This window comes from Phaenicophaeus curvirostris, chromosome 16 (genome assembly GCF_032191515.1).
Source record: "Phaenicophaeus curvirostris isolate KB17595 chromosome 16, BPBGC_Pcur_1.0, whole genome shotgun sequence".
NCBI classification, from domain to species: Eukaryota; Metazoa; Chordata; class Aves; order Cuculiformes; family Cuculidae; genus Phaenicophaeus; species Phaenicophaeus curvirostris.
The window spans coordinates 771,576-794,064 of record NC_091407.1 but is presented as its reverse complement, the minus strand read 5'-3'; the positions used below and the strand labels follow the sequence as shown (position 1 = coordinate 794,064).

Sequence of the window (22,489 nt, the reverse complement as noted above, 5' to 3'; positions counted from 1 at the left end):
GCATCACAAAGTGTTAAATAATAAATAATAGCAGAGAAGAATATACTCAAGGGAGGAATGATATGATTTCAGAGGAGACTTGAAAGGAGATGTTGATGAGGTGGAGGTTTTAAGAATTAAATATTAAAACCCAAAAGGCTGGTTTTGGCTGGGACCAATTGTTTTTCTCTGCTGAGAAATAAAGGGCTTTTCTAACCTACCTCCTGGACAAAGACACAAGGCTTAACCGTATCATCTCTTCAGCGATGATGCGGGAGCATCACTGTACTTAGGAGTCTATTTTTGAGAGAAGGCGAAGGCTCACAGCCAGCTAACTACGGCCCTCTCCGATTCCAAACGTCTGCTTCGTCCTCTTTGTCACCGTCCAGTTTATTCAGTGCTGGACTCCAAACGGAGTTGGCTGAAGTTCCCGAAGCGCGGGAAGAGGCGGGTCGGGGGCCCTCGCGGCGCCCCAAGGCCGCGCAGGGAGGCGGCTCCGGGCACGAGCCCGCGGCCAAACCGCAGCGCCGCGGGCTGGTTCCCCACGTTTGGCGGCAGCACAGCCCTCAGGGTAACGCGGCCGCGACTCCGCAGGTTACTGCCGAGCCCAGAGACACGAGACGGGAACTTAAATAACAGGGATGGGGAGCGAATCATTAAAAACTCTTTCTCAGGTCAGTTGGCTGTCTGCGGGAAGTTATTCTAATTCCGTGCCTCGCAAGCCACCCGCAGCCCCTCCGCGCGCTCCGGCGCCGGCCGGACTGACCCCACAGCGAGGTTCTCCCCCGGACGCCGCGCGGGCAGGGGGCGGCCAGAGCCACCACGGCGCCCGCGGGCCCCGGCGGGCGAGCCCCGCGGGGCTGGGGCGCGGGGAGGGCCCGAGGCGGCGCCCCCGCTCCCCTGGGTCCCCGTGCGGGGCTGTCGGGGCGGCGCGGGCCGCGCCGGCGGCGGGAGCGGGGCGGCTCCCTCCCTCCCTCCCCCCCTCCCTCCTCCCCGCCCCCGCGCGCCCCCCGCGCGCCCCCCCGCGCGCTCCGCTCCACAAGTGCCGCGCGCGCCGCTCGCTGCGCTGCCGGAGCGGGCGCTGCCCGGCCCCCCCAGGGGCTGCGCGCGGCGCTGTCCGCGGTGCTGACGGCGCGGGCTGCGCGGCCCCGCTCCGAGCGCTGTATGTGCGGCCCCCGGCGCCGCGCGGCTCCCGGCGGCTCGGAGCCCGCGCTCGGAGGCACCATGGAGGGCTTCGTCCGGCTGCTCCTCGGGTACCTGGTGGCGGACCTCCTCACGCTGGTGTGTCGGGCTCAGGAGAAAGCCGGGCAGCAGCTGGGGAGCTTCGTGGTGCTCGCGGGAGGAAACCGCTCCGGGCTCGGGGAGCAGCTGGACCCCTCCGAGCCGCCTCCCACCCCGGACTTCTGCAGGGGCTACTTCGACGTGATGGGGCAGTGGGACCCCCCCTTCAACTGCAGCTCGGGGGAGTTCATCTTCTGCTGCGGCACTTGTGGCTTCAGGTTTTGCTGCAAGTTCAAGAAGACGAGGCTGGATCAAAGCACCTGCACCAACTACGAGACGCCGCTGTGGATGAACACCGGGAAGCCTCCTTCCCGCATAGACGACCCTCTGCACGATCCTACCAGGGATAAAACTAACCTCATTGTCTACATCATCTGCGGGGTTGTGGCAGTCATGGTGCTGGTGGGGATCTTCACCAAACTGGGGCTGGAGAAGGCGCACAGACCCCAGCGGGAGCACATGTCCAGGTAAGGCTCAGCGGCAGGCAGCAGGGTCTCCTTCCTCCAGACCTTCCCCCTCGCCTGTAAGGGGGAGAGAGGAGTCCATGTGTTCCTGCTAAACAAACGGCTCCTGCCAGGCAGGCTGCGTTCCCCTGCAAGGCAACCAAGAGAGACCAACTTTGGAAAGCAGAGCTCCTGTGGTTCCCCAAGCCCAGGTTATCAAAATGCATAAATGTTGAGGAAGACTAGAAATAATCGTGCAGCCTGCACAGACAATAGTCCATTTTTATCTGCAGTGCCTGACCTTCTCCCCAACAAGATCCAGCAAGTGTTCCCGGATATACTGTGCATGAATAAGAGAACAAAAAATTACTGAAACCAGCAACACTGAATTATAGAAAGCCTGGTGGGTTCTCTCTTCCAACTGTTTCAAAGCTTGGAAAATGTTTTTACTTCTCAACAGAAGGATGTAAACAAATGTCATCTCACCCTCCCTCTCCAGCTGCAAAATGGTTTTGGCAGGACCTTCCCTACTCCCCCAACCCTTGCAAGTGTGTGAGCTATTTGTAACATTTCTAAGCTGTGAAAATGAGCCGGGGTGGAAGGGAAGAGTGAGACGCAAAACCGAAAAGCTACTGGAGAATTTCTTTACCTTTTTTTCGGTTACTGTTGAGAGGTAAAAAACGCAATATGAAAGACTCCTGTCTCATCAACATATGCGTGTTATTCTCTGTATCCACGGTGTGATGGCTGAGTTATATCAAAGAGAACTTCTCCCACCCAGAGTCAGGCATGCTGCGTCTGCTCCAGACACTGGCTGCCTAGTGGTGGAGAGGCAGGTGGGCAACTCGGGACAGAGCCCAATGGCTTTAACAACATATTCCAAACCTAGATTGTCACAGCAGTTCAAAATCAAGGCATAACACATTTGTCAAGTTTGCAGTCTGTCTGATTCTTTATGCTAATCCCAGGCATATGAAAGTAAAGCAGATGGGGGAAAGGCATTAAAAAACTCAAACAACTCCATTAAAGAGTCTATATAGATTCCAGCAGACTGGGCAACTTCAGTGATGAAATGCAATTATTAATAAAAGGATACCTTCTACTGGACACGCAGTGTGGAGAAAGCTTCCTTCTGCCTTGACTGGTAAAGGTGTAGTTCACAATCTTAAAAGCTTAGATGAAGTGTCATCCTTTGAAAGGCAGTCCAAGAGATCAACTCGGCAGCTGGAGTCTTTATTTTTTACTGAAGTTTCTGCATGACTTTTTGATTAACAGCTTACCCTGAAATGAACAAAGCCAAAAAATGCTCCTGTAAATGCACCCCTGGTTCACTAGCAATTATTTGCTATTTATAAACTGGCTGATATGGGTATGCTTTTACTACTGAGGACACTGCAGAAATTTTAGTCAATTTAACATTGTGTGTCAGTGATACTTCTGCAAAGATGTCTTTTTGTTGAGCATTGTATAATAATCCTTTAGACATTTTGAATATTCTCAGTTACTAAATTGACAAAAAGAATATATGGGTCTCAATTTCTTTTATAAATCTTACTCTTGAACTACAGAGCTTGTCTGAAAAAAGCTTTCTCTTGCTCCAGCCTTTTTCTGTAGTGTCTCCATGCAGGCAAAAAGCAGGGCTCGTAACACTTGCAGAAACCAGGACAGAGTGAAGTTGTAGCCACCCCTATTTATACATGGTTTAAATAGGACCTACTTCTACTAGTAGCAATATTTGCTATCTAAAGTACAGGTGTGAAGTATTCTGAAAGGATATTCTGTCTTTGTTTATGGAAATAGAATTATAGAGGATTGGAAAATCATTCTGAAATCCTTCAGTCATGTATGCATAAAGATTAGGTTCTCTGAAGAGGTTCTCTGAAGAGGTCATCTGTTACCCTGATTACTTAACTGTGTCTGAGACCTTGTGCTTTTCTTGCCACAAAAATGTTCAAGTCAGGATTATACAGAAACTTAGAAAGTCATGATCACATGGAAAACCAGTCACCCACTCAGTACACATAATAGCTAGTCATGTTCTGAAAAAGCATCGCTATAGCTTTTTTTTTTTTTAAAAAAAAAAGTTCTCTTCTCTTACAGCTGTGGGGTGGGCTCACCACTAATTTGAAAAGGAATTAGATTTGTAAATCCCTTCGGCAATCTAAAAATCTGTTCAGTAAGTGAAGAATTGAAGTAACCTCTTTGTCCTCAGATGTCTGTTTAACTAAAATATCCCATCCTAAGTAATTTTACACTTCTAATGTCCCCAAAACCACAGGCTGCAATGCTTAAGAAATAAATAATTTATCTACTTAAAGAGTTAATAATACCAACAATTAAAATAATTTGTAACATATTAATATTCCCCTTCTTTTATAACACTCAGCACTATAATATCAAAAAAAACAAACCCAGAAAGAACACTTACATTTTTTTCTACACTGAATCTTATTAATAAGCAGAACTGTAGTGCACGGTGTGTGTTTGGTAGGCCAGACCAGAAGTACTAAGTGTTACTCCATTTTGGCTGGCAGCAAGAAACACATGGAGGCTGATTTGTCATCTGTTTCCTTAGTTAAGCTTGTCTCCTTTCCCTTCCCCAGCCAATGGCTACATGAAACACTGGAATCTGCTTCACTGCTATGAACAAATTCACCTATGGAAGGGAAGGTGCTGCTTATCAAAAACAACGATGCATAATGTAAACTGATCTTTGGCACGAGGGCTGATTTTTTTAAAAAGTGAGCAGAATACAACTGGTGTAAATGATACATTTCCATTTCTTATTTACTAAAAATATTTAAAGATGTGAAGAGAGGGCTGCCACATGAAATAAGAACAGTGACTTATAAATGGGAAGTAAAACTGTGCCACACATGCATTCCTTGCATTCTTTCATCTTGCAGTCAGTAGATCTACTGTTGAAGTAAGACAGGGGTGTGCGTAGAAGTGGTACCATGGTAATAAAGGGAACTTCACAGGTTTGGCAACCTTAGTTTCTACATGCTCACCTTTCATTACATTTTGTTTACTGCTATTCCAAAACAAACCAGGAACACTCCATTAATTTCACTAAATTTTCCTGAAATATTTGACAATGAAAAAGCACTGGGGAAATGTATTTATTTAGTGAAAACAATCCATGGGAAAAAATCTTTATCAGCGAGTCCTTTTAGGAAAAAAGAATCAAAATTTGTCCTTTTCTAGAGAGCTTGTTATTTCCTTTTGTTTTGAGAAAAACGGCCAAATGTGGCACTGTTGACATTTTCTTTCTTGTTAGAACACTGCTTTTCAGTAAAACACTTTCACTGTTGGTATGGGACTGTAAACCGGGAAGATGAAAATGGAGAGGGGAGTACAGTATTAATTCTACACGGCATATTTCGCTTTAGACATCATATGATAATGTTTGGTTTATATAATTCTTCTAGTGTTTAAATTTGTTACCCGACATTAAAAGGAGATAAATATTCCTTTCAGCTACAGTGTCCAAGCAGTAACAGTCATAGCCAAACAGAGTATCTCTTCCTTTACCTTCCTGCCTTCTAAGAGAATGAGGGAACAGGATGGGGTAAGCTACCAGATAGGAGGAAGGCAAAGAATGTGGCAGTATTATGCCTAAAAGGAATCAGAATCGATCTGCCTCCTGACGCAGACCAAGAGCCTCTGTTAGGCACATGAGGACAGCATGTTCTTGCTGCTTAAGACACACCAACGGGACTTCCAGGCTCCAGCAGTTAAAGTGGAGAATCCTCTCTTGAAAATGGGTAGAAAAGGGAAAAGCTTTACTTCTGTTTTTTTGGAGGACATTCTTCTGTAAATAGAAGCACACCTTTGCATTCCTGCCTAATCCTTGCAGAGAATGTACAAACAAACCAAAACTGAAAGGACAATATTTACCATCATGCTCAGTGCTATAGCTTGTGGTTTTTGAAGCACTGCCCCTGACAGTACGTCAGTAGCCTTCCAAATACTGTGAGCCATCTGAGCTCTTCTCTCCCTTCACAATATGTGCTGAGTTCACAAGCTAAGGCTTTTGTTGATCATTCAAAAGGCCTTTTCTTGGGGCCAAAACCAGTCTGACTTGCCAAAATCATGAATCCTAGGCGTGAAAATATTTCCCTTATGGGTTTCAACGGCAAAATCTGACAAGTGATCTTTCAAGAAATAACCTGTGTTTCACCTTCTCCAAGCTTGTATCTAGAAGGGAAATGCCTAGCTCCACATGCTTTATAACACCCCAAAATAGTATTACATACCCAAAGAGAAAAATCTTCTAGCGAGAGAAATGCTGAAGTTTCGTGATACCTGAGTAGTTCTGGGCCATAAACTCCTACACAGGTAACATTTCTCCACTTCTGTACTACTGCAATCAATATCAATACACAGGACCTTATTTGATATCGGTACCTGATGAGGAGGGTATCTTGTACTTTGCATTTCCTTAAAAAAACATTGAATATGGTGACGGTGTAGATAAAGACCAACTACATATATACAATTTTTCAATGGGACCCACTCTAACCTTCAGACAATGAATAACATCTGTATGACAACATTCAGGTGAGACAAATGCACGAAGGTCTAACCGTCTGTTCGCCTGTGTGGAATTTTTCTAAGTAGAACATCTGTTCAAGGATTCTGTTACATACTGGCACATGAACTTGCCTTTACCCATTTCACTGGGCAAATCCCTAAAAGAACAAAATGTGGGTACAGCATTTCCTTTGTACTTCAGTGAAACCAGCTACCACACATTTTTAACTCTCCCTGACATCAATGGCAGATAAGGACAAGGTCTTTGTTACACGAGCTATTCTGTCGTGAGAAAATTGCACAACTTTGGCTAACACAGTAAACAATAGGTGCTGTGTGGTTAAAAATAGAACTTGATGGTGAGTAGTTCCTTTTTTCTTAATATAGTGAGAGTTAGACAGCTAATTCCTTAAAACCCCTTTGAAAAAAAGCCACCCTAAAATGGAAGAAAATTTAGTTGGTATTTTCACAGACAGGTGGCAGGTAATCTACCATCATACGGGGTGTTATTCAGCGTGTGCAGTGAACAGTATTTACCATCAGATTAAGAGCAACGAGGAAAGCATTTCTGAAAATTCCCCCTCACAAAGTTGGAAAATACTAATTCATGTATCATGAGATCTTACAGATTTAACTCCCACATTAAAGTTAGAAACTTTCATTTGCTTTTCTTCCCTTCCCAGACATCTGTCCACCTTCAGCTGCAATTAGAATTAATTTTGATGTTAATAATTTCCTTTGTATAGAGATATATTTGCATAAGTTGACTAGACATTAGTTGTTTTGGTATTTGAAACTATGTTTTGCAATATAATGATTTTCTTTTGCATAATTTTCTACATACCTTTGTGAGTTCTGTTCTACTCAGTTTTTATTATTCTGCTATATAGGCCAGCTCTGATACTTCTGCTGTATAAGCATTGTCTCAAACGGGAGCATTGCTCTGATACCATTAATCATTTGGTTACTGTCTTCTGACCTTTACAGTTTCAACAGAGTATTTGGTAAGGTGTTGACTGTAACTGTAATTAATGTTTTAATAACATAATGCTAGCCCTACACACCATGAAACATCAGTATCCTTCAGCTGTTTACCAAAGCAAGATCTAGCTCAGGATTCCTCTCTGTCTGTAACTCAAATTAAGTTACTTTTTAATATTTAAAAGTACAGTGCTTACTGATCAAGAAATCATCATGTCACAGAAGTACAGCAGAGGAGCTAGATGGCACTTGCCAGGGCTTTCACCAGTGAATGTGCTTATTTTTATTTATTTATTAGTTTATAAACTAGTCTTGATGCAGTATCTGGGACACAGTATATAATTTTGCAGAAAATTAAACTAAACTGGGCACGGTGCCCAGAAAACACATGCATTCCCTTAAAAAAAATAGCTCAAGGGGCCTAAAAATTGAAACTAGTAAAACAAAAAGGATGCAAATAATGGTCAAGTGATGCATTGACCTGAATAGAAAAGACTTGCATTGAATCCTGAAGACACCAGTAACACAGCCCATAGCTTTCCTTGGACCAGAGCAGCAGCTTCGGCAGGTGGGTCAGTTATTTTGCATGGCAGAGCAGTTGAGCAGGCAGCTATATGGCATATGCCTAAGGGCTAAAACTCCATAGCCCAGACTCACAATCAGAGTTAGATGTTGCCATGCCGAGAGTTTCAGAGCTTGAAACTTAAGTCAGTCACTAACTCTGAATCCACAAGGCTGGTACAGGAGTGTGCACTCTCCTGTACGCCTAAGGATGGACACTGCACGCCAGGCAGTGAAAGCAGCCCTGGGGAACCACACCAGAGCGAGATGAATTTCTCTCCTTCAGATACAGTTACTGCCTGCAGCTCTGCAGGAAAAGTCCGCAACAAGCATCAGGTTCAGCCTGGCCTAACTGTTAGGAATTCTTTTGCCTTCTCCCTCTTCGCTACCGTAAAGCTTTCATCCTGTTTCTGAATTGGTTTCAAAGGAGCAAGGAGTGTTTCTGTGCAAGCTTTGCTCCATCTTAATGACTAAGGCACTCACAGAAGTTAGAAAAGACATTTTTCATCTCCCTTTCTGGATGAGAAAAGCTTAAATCCCTCATGATGAAGAGTATTAAGCCTACTGGATTTCTACATGATAATCAGGTGACCTTTCCACTTAGGTGACATTTTTGAAGGAAAATGGCCATGACCACTGTGTTGTGTTTTCACTTTGTGAAAATGCACATGTGAGAATTTACTTTGACAGGCCCTGCTGGTAATGTAGTGTGACGATAACTACTTTGTGAAAGCTACAGACAGGGGCGAGGTGCTGAGATGCTCAGCTTAACCAAGACAGCAGTGTCACTGAGCACATGCAACGGCAGAACTCTGCAAGTCTCAACAAGCTTAAATTATGTTCCTGCAAAGCCAAGACAGATAAAGAAGTGAATGTGTTTCTGTGTATTACTGCTAGCACAGTAAGACAACCTAAAAAGAGCCTCAGGTGCAAAGCCTCACAATGAATCTGATTCCCTGATTTTGCAGTGAACGGGGCTGGTTCCTCCAGCAGAAATTTTGACTGACTGCACCTCAGAGCAAAAGAAATTTGGAATGTATTGGTAATGCCTTACAGATTTTGCAACAGGTTCATTTTGATTTTGCTTGGTTTTCAGGGCTCTTGCTGATGTTATGCGACCTCAAGGTCCTTGTACAACAGATCATATGGAAAGAGATCTCAACATTGTAGTACATGTGCAACACTATGAAAACATGGAGACAAGACCTCCTGCAAATAATTTACGTAAGTTGCATTATACCTATCAATATCTGGAACACTGGCACTGAAATAAGCATTATGAAACAAATATTGCTGGATGTCAAATGAGGATCAACAGTACATGGGTTCTTGCAAATTAGAAATAGTCTTTATTTCAGAATTAGAAATATTTAAGATTTCCTAGTTCAAATTGTAAAACACGGAAGGAAAGCCATTTTGAAGAGAAAAATTAGCTGTATTTATTTTTAATTAGCTGTCTTAGTTGACTAATATTGGATTTGTATCTTTGCCTCCTACCTGGTGGTTCTGTTCAGCTCACCAAGCTACGCCTTATTCTATGTTAAATTATATCAAAATACAAGTAGTTAAGCTTACAGTGAGACTTAACAAGATGTTTCATAGGGCTCGAACATCCAATGAGAAAGCGGTCTCATTAGGCTGTCATATCATCTCCACTAGTAAAATAGTTAGATACCTTCCTGGAGAGCATGAAGTTGTATGTGGTTTTCATTTTCTAGGTTTTTGGTTTTTCCTCTATAAGGGAAAGGTGAGAGGAAGATTATTATTTTAAGTTTTAAATAGTGTTTTTATTCTCTATCTGCTATTAAATACTTATATCATTGAAGGCAAGGAAAAAGTGCACCTTGGAGCTTCAGAGGAAGTATGGTTCTGATGTCATAGGCAACTTATTTTTCAATCTTATATTAGTACAGATCTCTCAGATACATTTTCCTTTTGCGATGAACAGTCCCATTGCTATTTTAGATTGCATATATATTTATGTATTTTATATTCATTGAGATATTAAATATCTAAGTATACATACGTACAAATCATACATAATGTATTTACAAATGCAAGTTCCATGTATTTATAAAAGAAAAGGGTATCATTCAGGAAGTTGTAGATTGTTATGCAGTGGATGGCTTTATTCTGTGCTGTAGATCAATGTAAATATGCATTTTACTTCTACTACATTGGTATTTGGATTTTGAAACATTTAAGGTATATGCACTAGTCTTTTCCTTATCTTTTTGTAACTAGAGAAAGCAGAAAAATGGCTTATATTTGGACAAAGAATGAGTTATTTAGAATGCATTGTGCAGTTATTGTGAGATTTTACTGCCTTCTTTAGGGGAAAGGGCAGATTCATATACTGCAGGAAATCCTGATACTTGGTTTTGTTGTAGAGGCTGACTGTGATTTGTTACGTGCATAGTTACAGAGTAATAGGAGAGAATTAAAGCTGTGACCTTTAATAAAGATACCACATATAGAGAAGTGTGACACCTAATCTATCTGCACTGCTCTCCAGCAAAGTACTTCCACCTGGTCCTGTGCAGTTCTACACTGCAGAGGGGGAGGTTTGTTCATCCTGCAGCATTACGTTCCCAAGTGTATAAAAACACACTAGTTCTGGAGGGGAACTTATACTCTCTCAATCAAAGGTGCTCTAGGCCCCTGGGGCTGAGATGGTGAACTTTTGAAGCTTTAAGGAGGATAAGTGCTGTATCTATCTCTGCTCGGTTTATTAGCTCTTTGTTCTTCTCTGATCCTTCCTTTGGCCGTGTTTTCACGAAGAGACCTGCCAAATGTTAATGGAGTTACAGTACAATCCTTGTTTTCTCTCATATGTAGTACGTTTATTCAGAATCCCAGTTAATGAAGGAGCCAGAAAGTAGAGAGATTCTTACTGCATTGATTGTATCTAGGTTTTCATCACCACCACACTGAGATATTTTGCTTAAAACTCCTCATATGCCACAATGTATAACATAACACAGCAGCTCTTTAAACTCATTGTTTCTTGTATTTGAATTCAGAATTGAGCTTTGCTTGTATAAACTCTTGCATACAAATGCAACTTAAAGCCACACAGTTACTGAATCAAGTAAGAAAAAAGCCCCAACCATTTAATAGTACTTGATGATCTTGGCTTATGACGACCCCAGGCACCCTTACCACCTCTGCCTCAGAATTTGGCCCTTGTCACAGATGGAAGAATTATACGTGAAACAGCTCGTGCGCCACTGCAATTTAGAATATAGAAGCTCTACTGCTACTTTGGAGCTATCTTATTCTGCTGGGTGATGAACAGAGGCAGCCACAAGACTGCTTCACTGGCAGGTCAGGCACAATGGAAACCTCAGAAGCAAGCAGCTGCAATGGTAACTCTTTCAGTCTTTAATCAACTTTATGGATTAAGTCAATAATTTCAGACTGTTCAATGCAGACCTTCAAATAGTGAAATTACTCAAGCCATTCTGTAACCCATATTATATACAGATACTTCATAGCAAGTAGATTATTACTTGATATTTGCTTCCATTATATTCCCTCACAGACTCACCTAAACATGACTAGAGGACCTCACAGAATTAGCCAGAACATTATCAATTATTAAAGTCTGTTGAGAGCACAGGCATTTATGGTGCAGGAAAAATCTTTATAAAGCAAAATTATTCAGAAAAATTTTTGAAGTCTAGTATCTTAGCAATTTGAACTTCTACAGTGGAGTTCTGAAACACTGCAAGAGTTGACATTACTTAGAGAATCTTTGGCAGTGCAGCATTATCTACTACTAGAGCTGGAAAAGTGTCAGAATTTTTTTTAAATAGTTTTACAAGCAAATAAGCCAGAGTGAATTACAGCTTTCACAGAAATTCTGTTTCAGATCTTTACTTATATAAGAAAATGAAAATTCTAGCATCAGACTGCTTGGATGTGTATTTTTAATTTTTCATTTCTAAGTTACCACTTTCTGTCTAGAAGCCATCTCGAAATGAGACTTAAAAATTTGAGACTGACGCACTTCGGTCCATAGATATGAAGAGGGCAGAAGGAATTTCTTAGGCATTATGTACCCTTTCCATAGTGTGGCTTTCAGAATACTCCAGGCAAAGTATTAAAGGCCAAACATTATTAAAAATGTTCCAATTTGAATCTACATTTGCTCCTTCTGCCCCCTTGAAAACATTTTGCTTACGCTGCCCAGCCATTCTGGAAGTGTTTTATGAAGGGAAGCTCTGTCAAAATGACAAACTTGGCATGATTTCCGACACTGAAAATGAGTGTGGTTTTGTTTCTGGACCATTTGTTATCAGAGGACAAAGATTTTTCTAAGTTTCCTACAGCTAGCACAGCTATTTGCCAAAACCAGCAGTCCAAAAGAAGGCCAAGGGTGTCTTGCTGTTTATTCAGTTTCTTGTCCCTCCCTTTCTGACATTCAGACAAGAACAGCCAAACTGGAGGTTCTGGAAAAACACAGTTTGCTGTTTTTTTTTTTTTTTCCCATGCGAATCCAGACTACCTAGATGCTTTTCAGTGAAAGCTATTTTGTCCCTAATGGTTGTTAAACGAGCAGCAGGTATCTACCAAGAGTCACAGCATTCAAGTTTTAAAACATGGAATGTTAAATAGAATAAAAGTAAAGAAAGAGGAACATCTAAAAGTAATGTTAAAAACATAAAGGCAAAATGTCCTGCAGAATTTGAGTTCTTTTATTCTTCATGAATCTTAAGGAAACAGCACCACTCAATGTTTTCTTATTTTCTTTTTGTTTTTTTTTTGTTTTTCTTTTTCTTTTTTCTTTCCACTTATCGTGTTAGAAGTAAGCAACTTTTTGAACTTGCTGAGTTATAACACCAGTGCTGTGGGAATTAGGAGGCTTTGTAGCTACACCCTCATTTCTGAAATGTGATTACTGCTGTTATTTCTAATTCATAATCTACGACAGCAGAATGAAACATTAAGTCAATGCTACCCATAGTCACTTTTCCTAATGATCAGTAAAAGCTCCGTTACTCTCTCCTCAATAACACTGAGCCTTGCACTAGTATATTTAAAGCATTTAGGCAGACTCCCAAGATAAAGGTAACTACAGGGAAATCAAACTCTAGTTTATGGAGGTTTTAAGATGAAAAATGCTAGCTTTTAGTTAGCATGACACACATGGATTATTTCTTCCTTTTGAATCTAACATTAAAAAAAAAGAAGTGAATTGTAAACACAGCACTCAAGAAGGAAATGTTGCGCTGTATCAAATGGCCAATTTTAATACTGGCCAAGGATTTGCAGGAAATGTGATTAAAATGAGTCTTTCTCTTCTTAAATATATGCAAGGGAATAATGTGTTTGCTTCTGCATTTGATTGTCAGTTGTCCTGGATATTTACTGACTACAAAAGCTAATGCTGAAAACAAAGCTTAAACATTTCCGTGACTGGTGCCTTATGATAAGTTAACTTTTGTTATTTCTTTGTTTCTGTGTTCAGACAGTAAGCATTCAAATAGGAGGGCATCTTTTGAAGTCCTTGCATATTTGAATAAGCGCTCTGTATTGCATATTCCTGTGCTTTCACCCACTTCTGTAAATAGAAGCTCAGCCTCTGTTTTCCAGTGAGAGAAACTGTCACCGACACTGAAAATACAGTTAGAATTCGCAAGATTTTTTTGCACTCCCTTTCATCCCTAGTAAACATGGGTTTTGTTGTTGTCATTGAATACAGTGGCCTTTGACAAACTTATTTTTGTTTGACATACATAAACATGTTTATATCAGATGATTAATTGTACCACGTTGCCTAAATGTATTTCCTACTGTTGCTCATTGGAAATAAGCATAAGGGCATAGTGAGACACTTTTATTCAAGAGAAGTACTATTCTTTCAAGTGCAAAGCTCTTGAAATATATAAAACATGGTAACTAATTTACTTACACGGTAACAATGAATTGCATAATACTGAAGTAGTCATTGAGAATGTGCAGTTATTACTCTAACTATACTCTCCTGGTTACAGGGGCCTTTAAGCTCTACCGAAAACCTTGTTCAGCCAGAGGGCTGCAAAATCCAAAGGACTGAGAAAATAACTCTATGTTTGGCCTCACTGGTATCTAGATTGCTTGATTAGCGTAAAATGCTTTTTTCTGGCCTGGCTATAGGGACAGGTCTAGCCCCGAGGAACTGGACTAGATTCTCCATAAACTTTACTCGGCTGTTCACCTCCACACTTAGAGGGACAAAGCACAGTCAGACAGGGCTCCAGCCACATTTTGTGAGTGAAAAGATGGACAACACTAATAAGTTTTCAGCTAAGAAGTTTTAGCACAGTGGTAGAAAGAGAAGTGAAGAAGTACTGCTGATGGAGTGCTCTGGTACAGTGAAGAATGGGGGAGAATAAAATGGCTAGTTTAATCGGAGGAGGTCTTTATTTCACAAGGAACTACAGCACTATGACAGAGGCAAGGGACTGTAGTTGGAAAGTGTTGGGAATTTGTTTCACTGGCAGAATTCAAAGCCCCATTTTACTGGGTTTCCTAGGATCCATCCAGGAAGCATCTTAACACTATTTCAAAAATCTGATAATTTAGATTAAAACCCTGAGCTAAAAGCTAGTAGACTTCAGGTAACCCTGTGAGAGGGCTGCTTACTATATTTTCATCGTAATACACAACAATGAGGACAAATTCCACATGTAAATTATATGCTTTACGAAGCTGATCATCCAAGAAAAAGCCCACACTACCATCACCAGCCATGTCAAAATTAAGACTGTATTTTTAAAATATCATTTCTGTTCGAGGTTAAAAGCTGCAAGGTGCTTTGTTATAGCTATCTTGACATTACTTTTTAAACCACTTTAAATTAATTTCTAGATACTGACTTCATCTGAAATTACGCTACCAGTACAACCTCAAAGCATTAGCAAATTGATGACAGAATTTTTGTTAATATAATCACTGCTATAGCAATACATACCAGACCTCTAAAGTTTCCATGCTGGAAACAAAATTTCCCATATAAACTAAGAGTCTGAAGATGCATTTATCTTGCAACTCAGTCAGGCACTGTAAGACAGTGATGCTTAATCAATTCTGAATGTGTGTTTAGCCTCACAATCATTAATATAAAAAATGCTTCTCATTTACATTCAGATTTTAATTCAGATGCACGATGCTCACGTAGGAGAAGATACTATGAAACTTCTTGAAACACCAATAAATATTTTCAAGGAAGGTAATTACAACCTGAGAATGAGAGCTTCTGATTTAGTTTAGAAAAGACAAAAAGTAAAGGAAATTAAATATCTCAATTGCCATTGACTGTTGTATATTTCGTCAATTATTTTTTTTAGAAAAGAGGATGACTTTGAAAACATTAATAGCTATAATACACAATAGCTATAATTAATAACTACACCTGTCTTCACCGAGTGTAATATATCAGAACCCTAGCAATGTTCCTACCATACAATTAATTCTATGCCTTTTGGATTGACATAGTCTGGCAAATGAAAAAAAAAAAGAAAAAAGATAAACCAAATTGTAAACACAAAATTTTACATGAACAGGAACTGAAAGACTGCATCCTGGGGGTCAGGTTCAAATAAAATATCAATTTTATATCTAATATCAAAGTTTTATCAAATAAAACTCTGATCCTAACATCATTATGTGTGTTCAGTGGGTCTCTTCTTTATTCTAAAATATTTCTGGCTGGATAAAATTTTATTGGAAATCATGAGAATGTTCTGCATCCCACCTGCAATTTTAGTCAGTGGGATATGTTTTGAACTATATCGGGCAAGTCTTCATAAGCTCTGCTCCATATAACCATTTCCACTGGGACTGAACAATTGACGTTTTTGCTCATTCTTTTTCATTTTTTTACAATAAGAACAATTAGATTAGATTACCGTCTTGCATCCTGTGATTTACTTCTAGTCAGCTTTTAACTCAGATAAATTTGACATATGTTAATAAAAATATTCATCAATGCAAAATGTATTTGGGAGAAATACAGTTAATCACTGACATTATCCTTTAGCAGCAATAATTAACATTATCGTAATATAGATTACTTAAAATATATTTTTACACTTTATAATGTAGTTTAAAAAGCTGAATGATTATTTAATTAAATAAAAGTTATTGTCATGACAGAAGACAGCACTGCTGTTCTAGACTATTACATAGGCAGCTTTGAGTCACGCAACAGCAGACTTGAAAAGCACGTAAAAGATGAGACTCACTTTGCTGTCATTGGGGTGCAGACTAAAGTACTTTGAAATGTTGCTCAATAACCCAGGGATGTATTTACCCTCTACAAGATGAAAATGTCAACATCTAAATGTGGTTTGGCTTTGGAAAACCATTATGTGTTTCCCTTATGATTCCACTTTTACTTTCATACTATCAATATAATTATTTAAGAGTTTAGTTCCACAGGTGTTTGTTGTTAGACATTAACATGCCCTGTCCTCAAATACTCACTTGAAAACAAAAGCGAGGCTTAAAAGCACAAGCATCCTCTACTGTTTTGGCACTTTCCAATCTAAGTTTTACTTATTGAATTTCATTAATGAGGTGCTATTCCAACAACATACTACTCAATTTAATATCTAAAATTGTATTTGGTCTCTTGGCAGGCACATTGCGTAATAGTATTCTCAATGTTAAATAACTTCTGGTGCAAAATATTCCCACTATTAACCACGACTGTCAGCAAGATCAATCATCAGTGTTTCATGCCTGTTGCAATCAGTCATGTCACTGGGATTCTTGATGTCAAAAACTAGTATAGGAAACAGTGCCAAACCAGCAGGAATCATATTTTGAAAAAAACCCAGCAACACCACCTGTTTCGGATTCTATTCTGCCAGATTTTAGCACCTTAAAATGAACAGGGTAGATACTGAGATACCTTTTGTTTGTTTGTTTTCAATATGCAATGAGTTACCTCACTTAAAGGCAAACAAAAAGCACCTTTTGCTTTCACTGCTGGTTTGCCAACACTGTCACACAGACCAACTACACTTGCCTTTTCCAGGGCAAAACAATATCTTTTTAACTGTCGACTTACAGTTTAATCATCCATTAATTTCCCACTCTCATATTTTGTCTCAAAAATCATAAATTTGTAAAACATTATAAAAACATAAATTCTTTAATATATCAGTTTCTGTGCTCGTGTTCAGGTGCAAGCATTAACTATCGCAAACCGACATATCCAAGCTAAAAATATGCATTTTCATTACTCTGGCTGTGTGAAACTTTGATATTACCTTTTAGATGTTAAAATACACTTATCAGAAATCTAACATTCTGTAAAATTACTTCCCTCTTCACTTTTTAATCAGTCATACCAACTTTGCCAAGCAGAATCAGTACAGTGGTTACAAAATTTAGTTGAAGAGGTTGGCTGCACACATTAAAAAGCTTATGAATACACATCCCAGCATTACAAGGCAATTGTGATATGCTACTCAGTGAGAGATATCTTCACAAATTTCAATCTACAGTTTCAATCATAAATGATTTTCAGTACTTTTGTTGTATGTTCTCTGCTTTATACCCTAACTTTCCCTGAAATGTACACATAGGCTCTGATTCCAGTTTTATTATCATAAGGGAAAGTCAAGAAGGGAACTGAGTGTGTTTAGTATTTATGAAATAGCTTTGTTGTTGATTTTCATAATAGAAAACATAGTTGGAAAAAATCTTTGAAATCATGATACAAAATTACATCAATAATCATTCCTGCATGATTACAACGTTGATTTTAATGTTTTCTTAGGTATGTACACTAATAAACTTAGTCTTTACATTTTAGTTACCACATTTAAAGACCTATTAAAAAACCTTCAGTAACATATTTTTGTTTTTAACTGATATGTTTAAGAAACATGCCTATGCATGCAAGCTTAAGGCTGCACATATACTTCTGAATCCACAGTGAATTTGTAACGTAATCCAAAATAATCCAATTGTCTTTTCTTACTAGTTGTCACTTCTTACTAATTAAAGGAAATGCCCACTTGACAAATAGATGCTTATACACGCACACACGTACACCAAAGAGCGTGTGCATGAGAAAACTTGGACATTATTGCAGTTAGCAATTGCTGGAAGTGTCCACCATCAGCTAAGTGTCTCACACACAGATCTGGTGTTTACCCTGGCAAGTTTGTTCCCACTGTGTTAGTTTGCCTTTTACACGCCACAGCACCAGCCAGGAAAAAACGTCCAGCCATGCAGACAGAGTTGCTCCTCCAGGTCTAACCTGTTCATTCCTTATCATTTTTGAACTGGTTTATTGTTTTCTCTTGACATATTCTCCAAGCACACTACACACTGTGCTTCCCACTGCTGTCTCCTCTGCTGCCTGTAACAAGCTGGTCCTCTGTAACCACAAATACTGTTTGATGACGGTAGTTGTTGTTGGTTTAGAAGGTCTGTGGTCAGCCATCCTGGACAACATTTGAAAGAATACCATACGTGGAAGGGTATGGGAAATGTCTGCTGGCATTTCATCTTATCAATGGGGCACTGAAGATTAACTATAATCCCTTCAGCCGTAAATTACCAAATGGCAGCAGCTGTGATTCAGAAGTGCGGGGAGGCACAGTCTGTGAGCCCTGCAACAAAAGGGGATTTTGACAATGCTTACAGTAATGGCCAGAGTAAGCCAATTAGATGAAATTTCGACTGGTCAAAAGTCACAGTAAAGCATTCACTGTCTTTAACGGCTCAAGGATTTTATGCAGGGGCACTACACCTCACACACATATCTTATTAAGGGGAATTATGTTTTTGTTAATTATCTTAAATAAGGAGAGAGTTAAAGGGATATGCAGGAAGTTTATCTTATGGCTTCACAAAAAAATATCACACAGCTTAGAGAATTCAGTGTTGGAGAAGGAAAAAGCCATGTTCACTGCCAAGAGTAATAAAATTTAGTTAGGGGAAGTGCAGTGAAAACTACCAAATAATTCACCAAATTAAATCCACCTGAAAAATGTTTTGAGAAGCCACGGGGGCTAGAAGTTTTTCCAGCTACATGTACTTTCCATTTTTGTTCTGATTTCAGGAAAGTCAGGGGGCCTGCAAATGAGGAAAGTGTCTGTTGCTTTGGCACACAGGAATCTTTTGTGCTTTTCTTCCACATTCCTTCCCTTTGGCAGCACAGTGGTTGTGGCTGAACAACCGCTGTCACCCCTAGTATGGAGAACAGCCCTAGTATGGAGGGCTCGTGCGGATACTGGATTCTCAACCGCTGAACGCTGGCACAAAATAGAATTGCAGGTGGCAGCTTTCACTTTATAGAAATGGTCTAAAATTTCTCTGGAACCTTACACGAGTAAAGCACTGAGCACAGGGGAGATTTGTTTCACTGAAACCCTTCCGAGTATGGAGGCATCTAAGTCAGCATGTTTGCAAGGGGTTATTTGGCCAAGAACAGGCTGACTGGTCTGCTAGCCTGGCCAGGTGAGTTTGGCCTGTGTAAAACAATACACTTGTGTCATTTGGGAGCAAATGAATAGATGAATTCTTGAGCATTCCTGTGTTAAAAACAATGAGGTCTACCAACAGTATTTTATAAACAGCTTCCAAAAAGGAAAAGTAGTCCTTTCAGCATAATTCTCATTCAGGAGTTAAACTAAGGAAGCTGATGGTGATTTATATATTTTTGCTCTTTCTTTCATAGATCTGAGGGCCTGAAGGAGTTGCTGTGCAACACCCTCTCAGCAGTTCCTGCTGGGGGCTGGGCTAAGTGTTAATGTGCCCATCTAAAAATTACCTAACTCACTAATTCTTTTTCTGACTGTGATCCTACACCTCTTGTAGAGCGGTCTAAAGAACTGCATGCAAATAGATTAGGCTTATTTCCTCTCAGAGTAAGCAAATTACAATCGAGAAAAAAACAACCAGTGCTGCAGGGTTCTTCTCAAGTGCATACAAATGACATGCTTTATAATATGATGATCTCGCACTGTCATAATCTAATATTTTGGAGCCATTAACATTTACTTGAGAAAATCTGCTTTGAAATATGTATTTGCAAGCTACACCTTATTTCCCAGATGACACCTTTTCCACTCCTTCTACAAATATGGAGACATGGATGAAGAAATTGTCCACTGGAATAACACTAGTGTTCCCTTTTCCTCTTTACCACCTCTTATGTCTGTTCATCAGGAACAGGAAGGATTGTGCCCCTCCACTCCGACCCCTCTGCATCTCAATAACCATACGCAGTACCTCAAGTTCCTCTTGTGCTTCTTGATTTTGGATAGACAAAGAATAATATGCTCTGGCTTTTTCAGAGTTATCCATTCAGAGTTATCCATTCTGGTAAAAGTGTACTGACAGGTCAGCAAACAGAACAAACCAAGCAAACAAATATAGAGTTTGTACTTCAGTCTTTCGTCTCTATTCAGCCATTTGTTTTCCTAACAGCTGTAGAAACATCTCATCCTTGGGATCTCAATAAGACCAGAAGGGGCAAATGGGTTAAAAGTTACTAGAGGGACTTACAGATAGCTAGACAAAAAAATTACATTTAGCCTTGTTCTCTTTTAAGAACAATAAATCTAGAGTTATTTACTGAGAACAATAAAACACTACAGGGCATTGTTAGCACAAAATTTGGATCCATAAATCAAATATGTATTGAGATGCTGCACGGAGAGTTTGTAATGATCAAATAGGGAGATCTAGTCAAAGGTTGGAAATGCCAGAAAAACAAGAAAACAAGGCTAGAATAATCTATGGCGCATCCTCTTCCCCAGGGATCAAAGAAGTTATCTATCAAGATGATGCCTGGTTTATAGTTTTAAAATAATTTTATAAGAAGGTCTCAAGGAAGTCAGGACATGTCAGAAGATCAGATCATAGATGAAAATATGAGCTCAAAACTTGGCAGATGAATTATTAATTGCTAATTAGTCTTATTTCTACTTTACATGATATTAAGTGTATGCTAGAAGCTTCCAACTGAAAAATCCACACAATCATTAATGCAGTTCAAAAGCAGCATTAATCCTCCACTATGACTTGCAACACTCTTGGGAAAGAAGATAATGCGCAGCTTCGAGGATGGAAATCCACTGGTGTTAAGCAATCTGAGGCTAACTAGCAGATTACAAAGGGAGAAGTCCGAAGTGCATATTTCCCTGTGTGAAATCTATGTTTGTAGAAGAGGATTTACTTTCTCCACGTACATATCTGTAGCCTATTTAGAGTTTAAAATCAGTGCATGCTGGAGGTTGGTGAGCATGAGCTAGCAATTTTAAGAGTACTTTTTTCATATCATTAGTGACAAGTCTTTTCAGCTTTGAAGGAATTAGCAGAAGAGGAATAATTTTATCTTAATTATCATCCCGGTAAATTAAGACTAGAACATATGAATGTCATAGTCCAACATCACAGGCACAAATGAATCCTGGCTGGCAGTCAGCGTGTCACGATCAATACTTTGTCATTTGAAGAGTCCTTTTGAAATATTCTCATAGTAACTTACAGCCACAGATTTCAGAGGCTGTGACCTGTGGGAGATAATTGTAAGCGGTTTGCAGACTGCTTGCTCTGTCTTGTGGATTGACATTAGTGACAGCTCCTAAATCTGTCATTCCCTCTGATTAAGACATGGTGTGTTTTCTTCCAGCATACACGGGACTAAAACAGGCACATGCTTCTCTTGCACTGAAACAGTTCCTGGCACCCCCTCCACGTAAAAACCGGTGAGGCCTTCTGGCTGGGGCTGTGTCCACACAAAGCAAACCTGAGCTTTTTTTCAGTCTGACTGCATGCGAGCTGAGTGCCTCTGAGCATCAGATTATCTTTGTGCTTCATATTGAAGAAAGGTTTGCAGAAGCCAGTGCAGAGCTGGCTGTGGTCCAGCAATACAACATTATCATATTTATGGTTAGATACCTACAACTGGATAGTGTAGATTACTGCTGCTGCAGCTGCCTCTGGTTGTATCCACTGCTATCCCCCCAGTAAGAGCAAACTACAATATACAACATCAGCAAGCCTGGCAGATCCAATTCATGAATGAGGATCAGCATAGCCTTAACATAAAAAAAATCCAGATGAAAAGGTATCTTGCTCAGAGCGGATGTACTGAACGTATGGGATTAGAGAAGCTGTCAACAGAAGATGACAATGAAGAGCCTCACTTCGCAAGGAAGATGTCAGAAAGCACAGAGAGAGAGTGGGTTCGAATGCTCCAGAGATTCTTTTTTAAAAAATGATCAGAAATTTCAGAACTAGGTAGTGTGTAACATCTGGAGCTGCCTACATAGCTCGCTGAACTTTCAGAACAGGAGCTGTATCTGCAGAACAGTCACTACCCCATGGATAAATTTACCTGGACTAACCACTTGTCACTCTATCAGCTTAACTCATTTGGAAGGTGTTTGGATGATCAACACATTATATTTTTCTTTTTAAGCCACAGATAAGTAATAGATGAGAGTAAGCAAAAATAGGCCTGAAACCCAAACTTATTTTACAACAATAGTAATAATAACGTGATTTACCCAGCTGTGACTGAAAAGCAGGCCAGGCAAAGTCTCATCTCCACAACCCAGAAAGTATCTAGTGGATGATATGCCATTTTTTCAGCTCAATATCATTCTCTCTCTCCTCACTTGATATCTTTCTTGCCCATCAAAGCTTTTTTTTGCCTTCATGTTTGTGATTCTGCTTTTCTGTGCCTGACA

The 22,489-nt window shown here is 40.0% G+C and overlaps 1 protein-coding gene across 1 annotated transcript in view; it reads left to right on the top strand.

Moving 5' to 3' along the window:
- Nucleotides 1-1,179: 1,179 nt before the first annotated feature.
- The window catches only part of SHISA9 (shisa family member 9), a 167,017-nt gene continuing 145,707 nt past the window's right edge, over nucleotides 1,180-22,489 (top strand). The window contains exons 1-2 of the mRNA XM_069870367.1: nucleotides 1,180-1,727; nucleotides 8,878-9,005. Coding sequence (XP_069726468.1) covers nucleotides 1,204-1,727; nucleotides 8,878-9,005 — 652 coding nt within the window. The 5' untranslated portion in view covers nucleotides 1,180-1,203. The remainder of the gene's footprint in view (nucleotides 1,728-8,877; nucleotides 9,006-22,489) is intronic.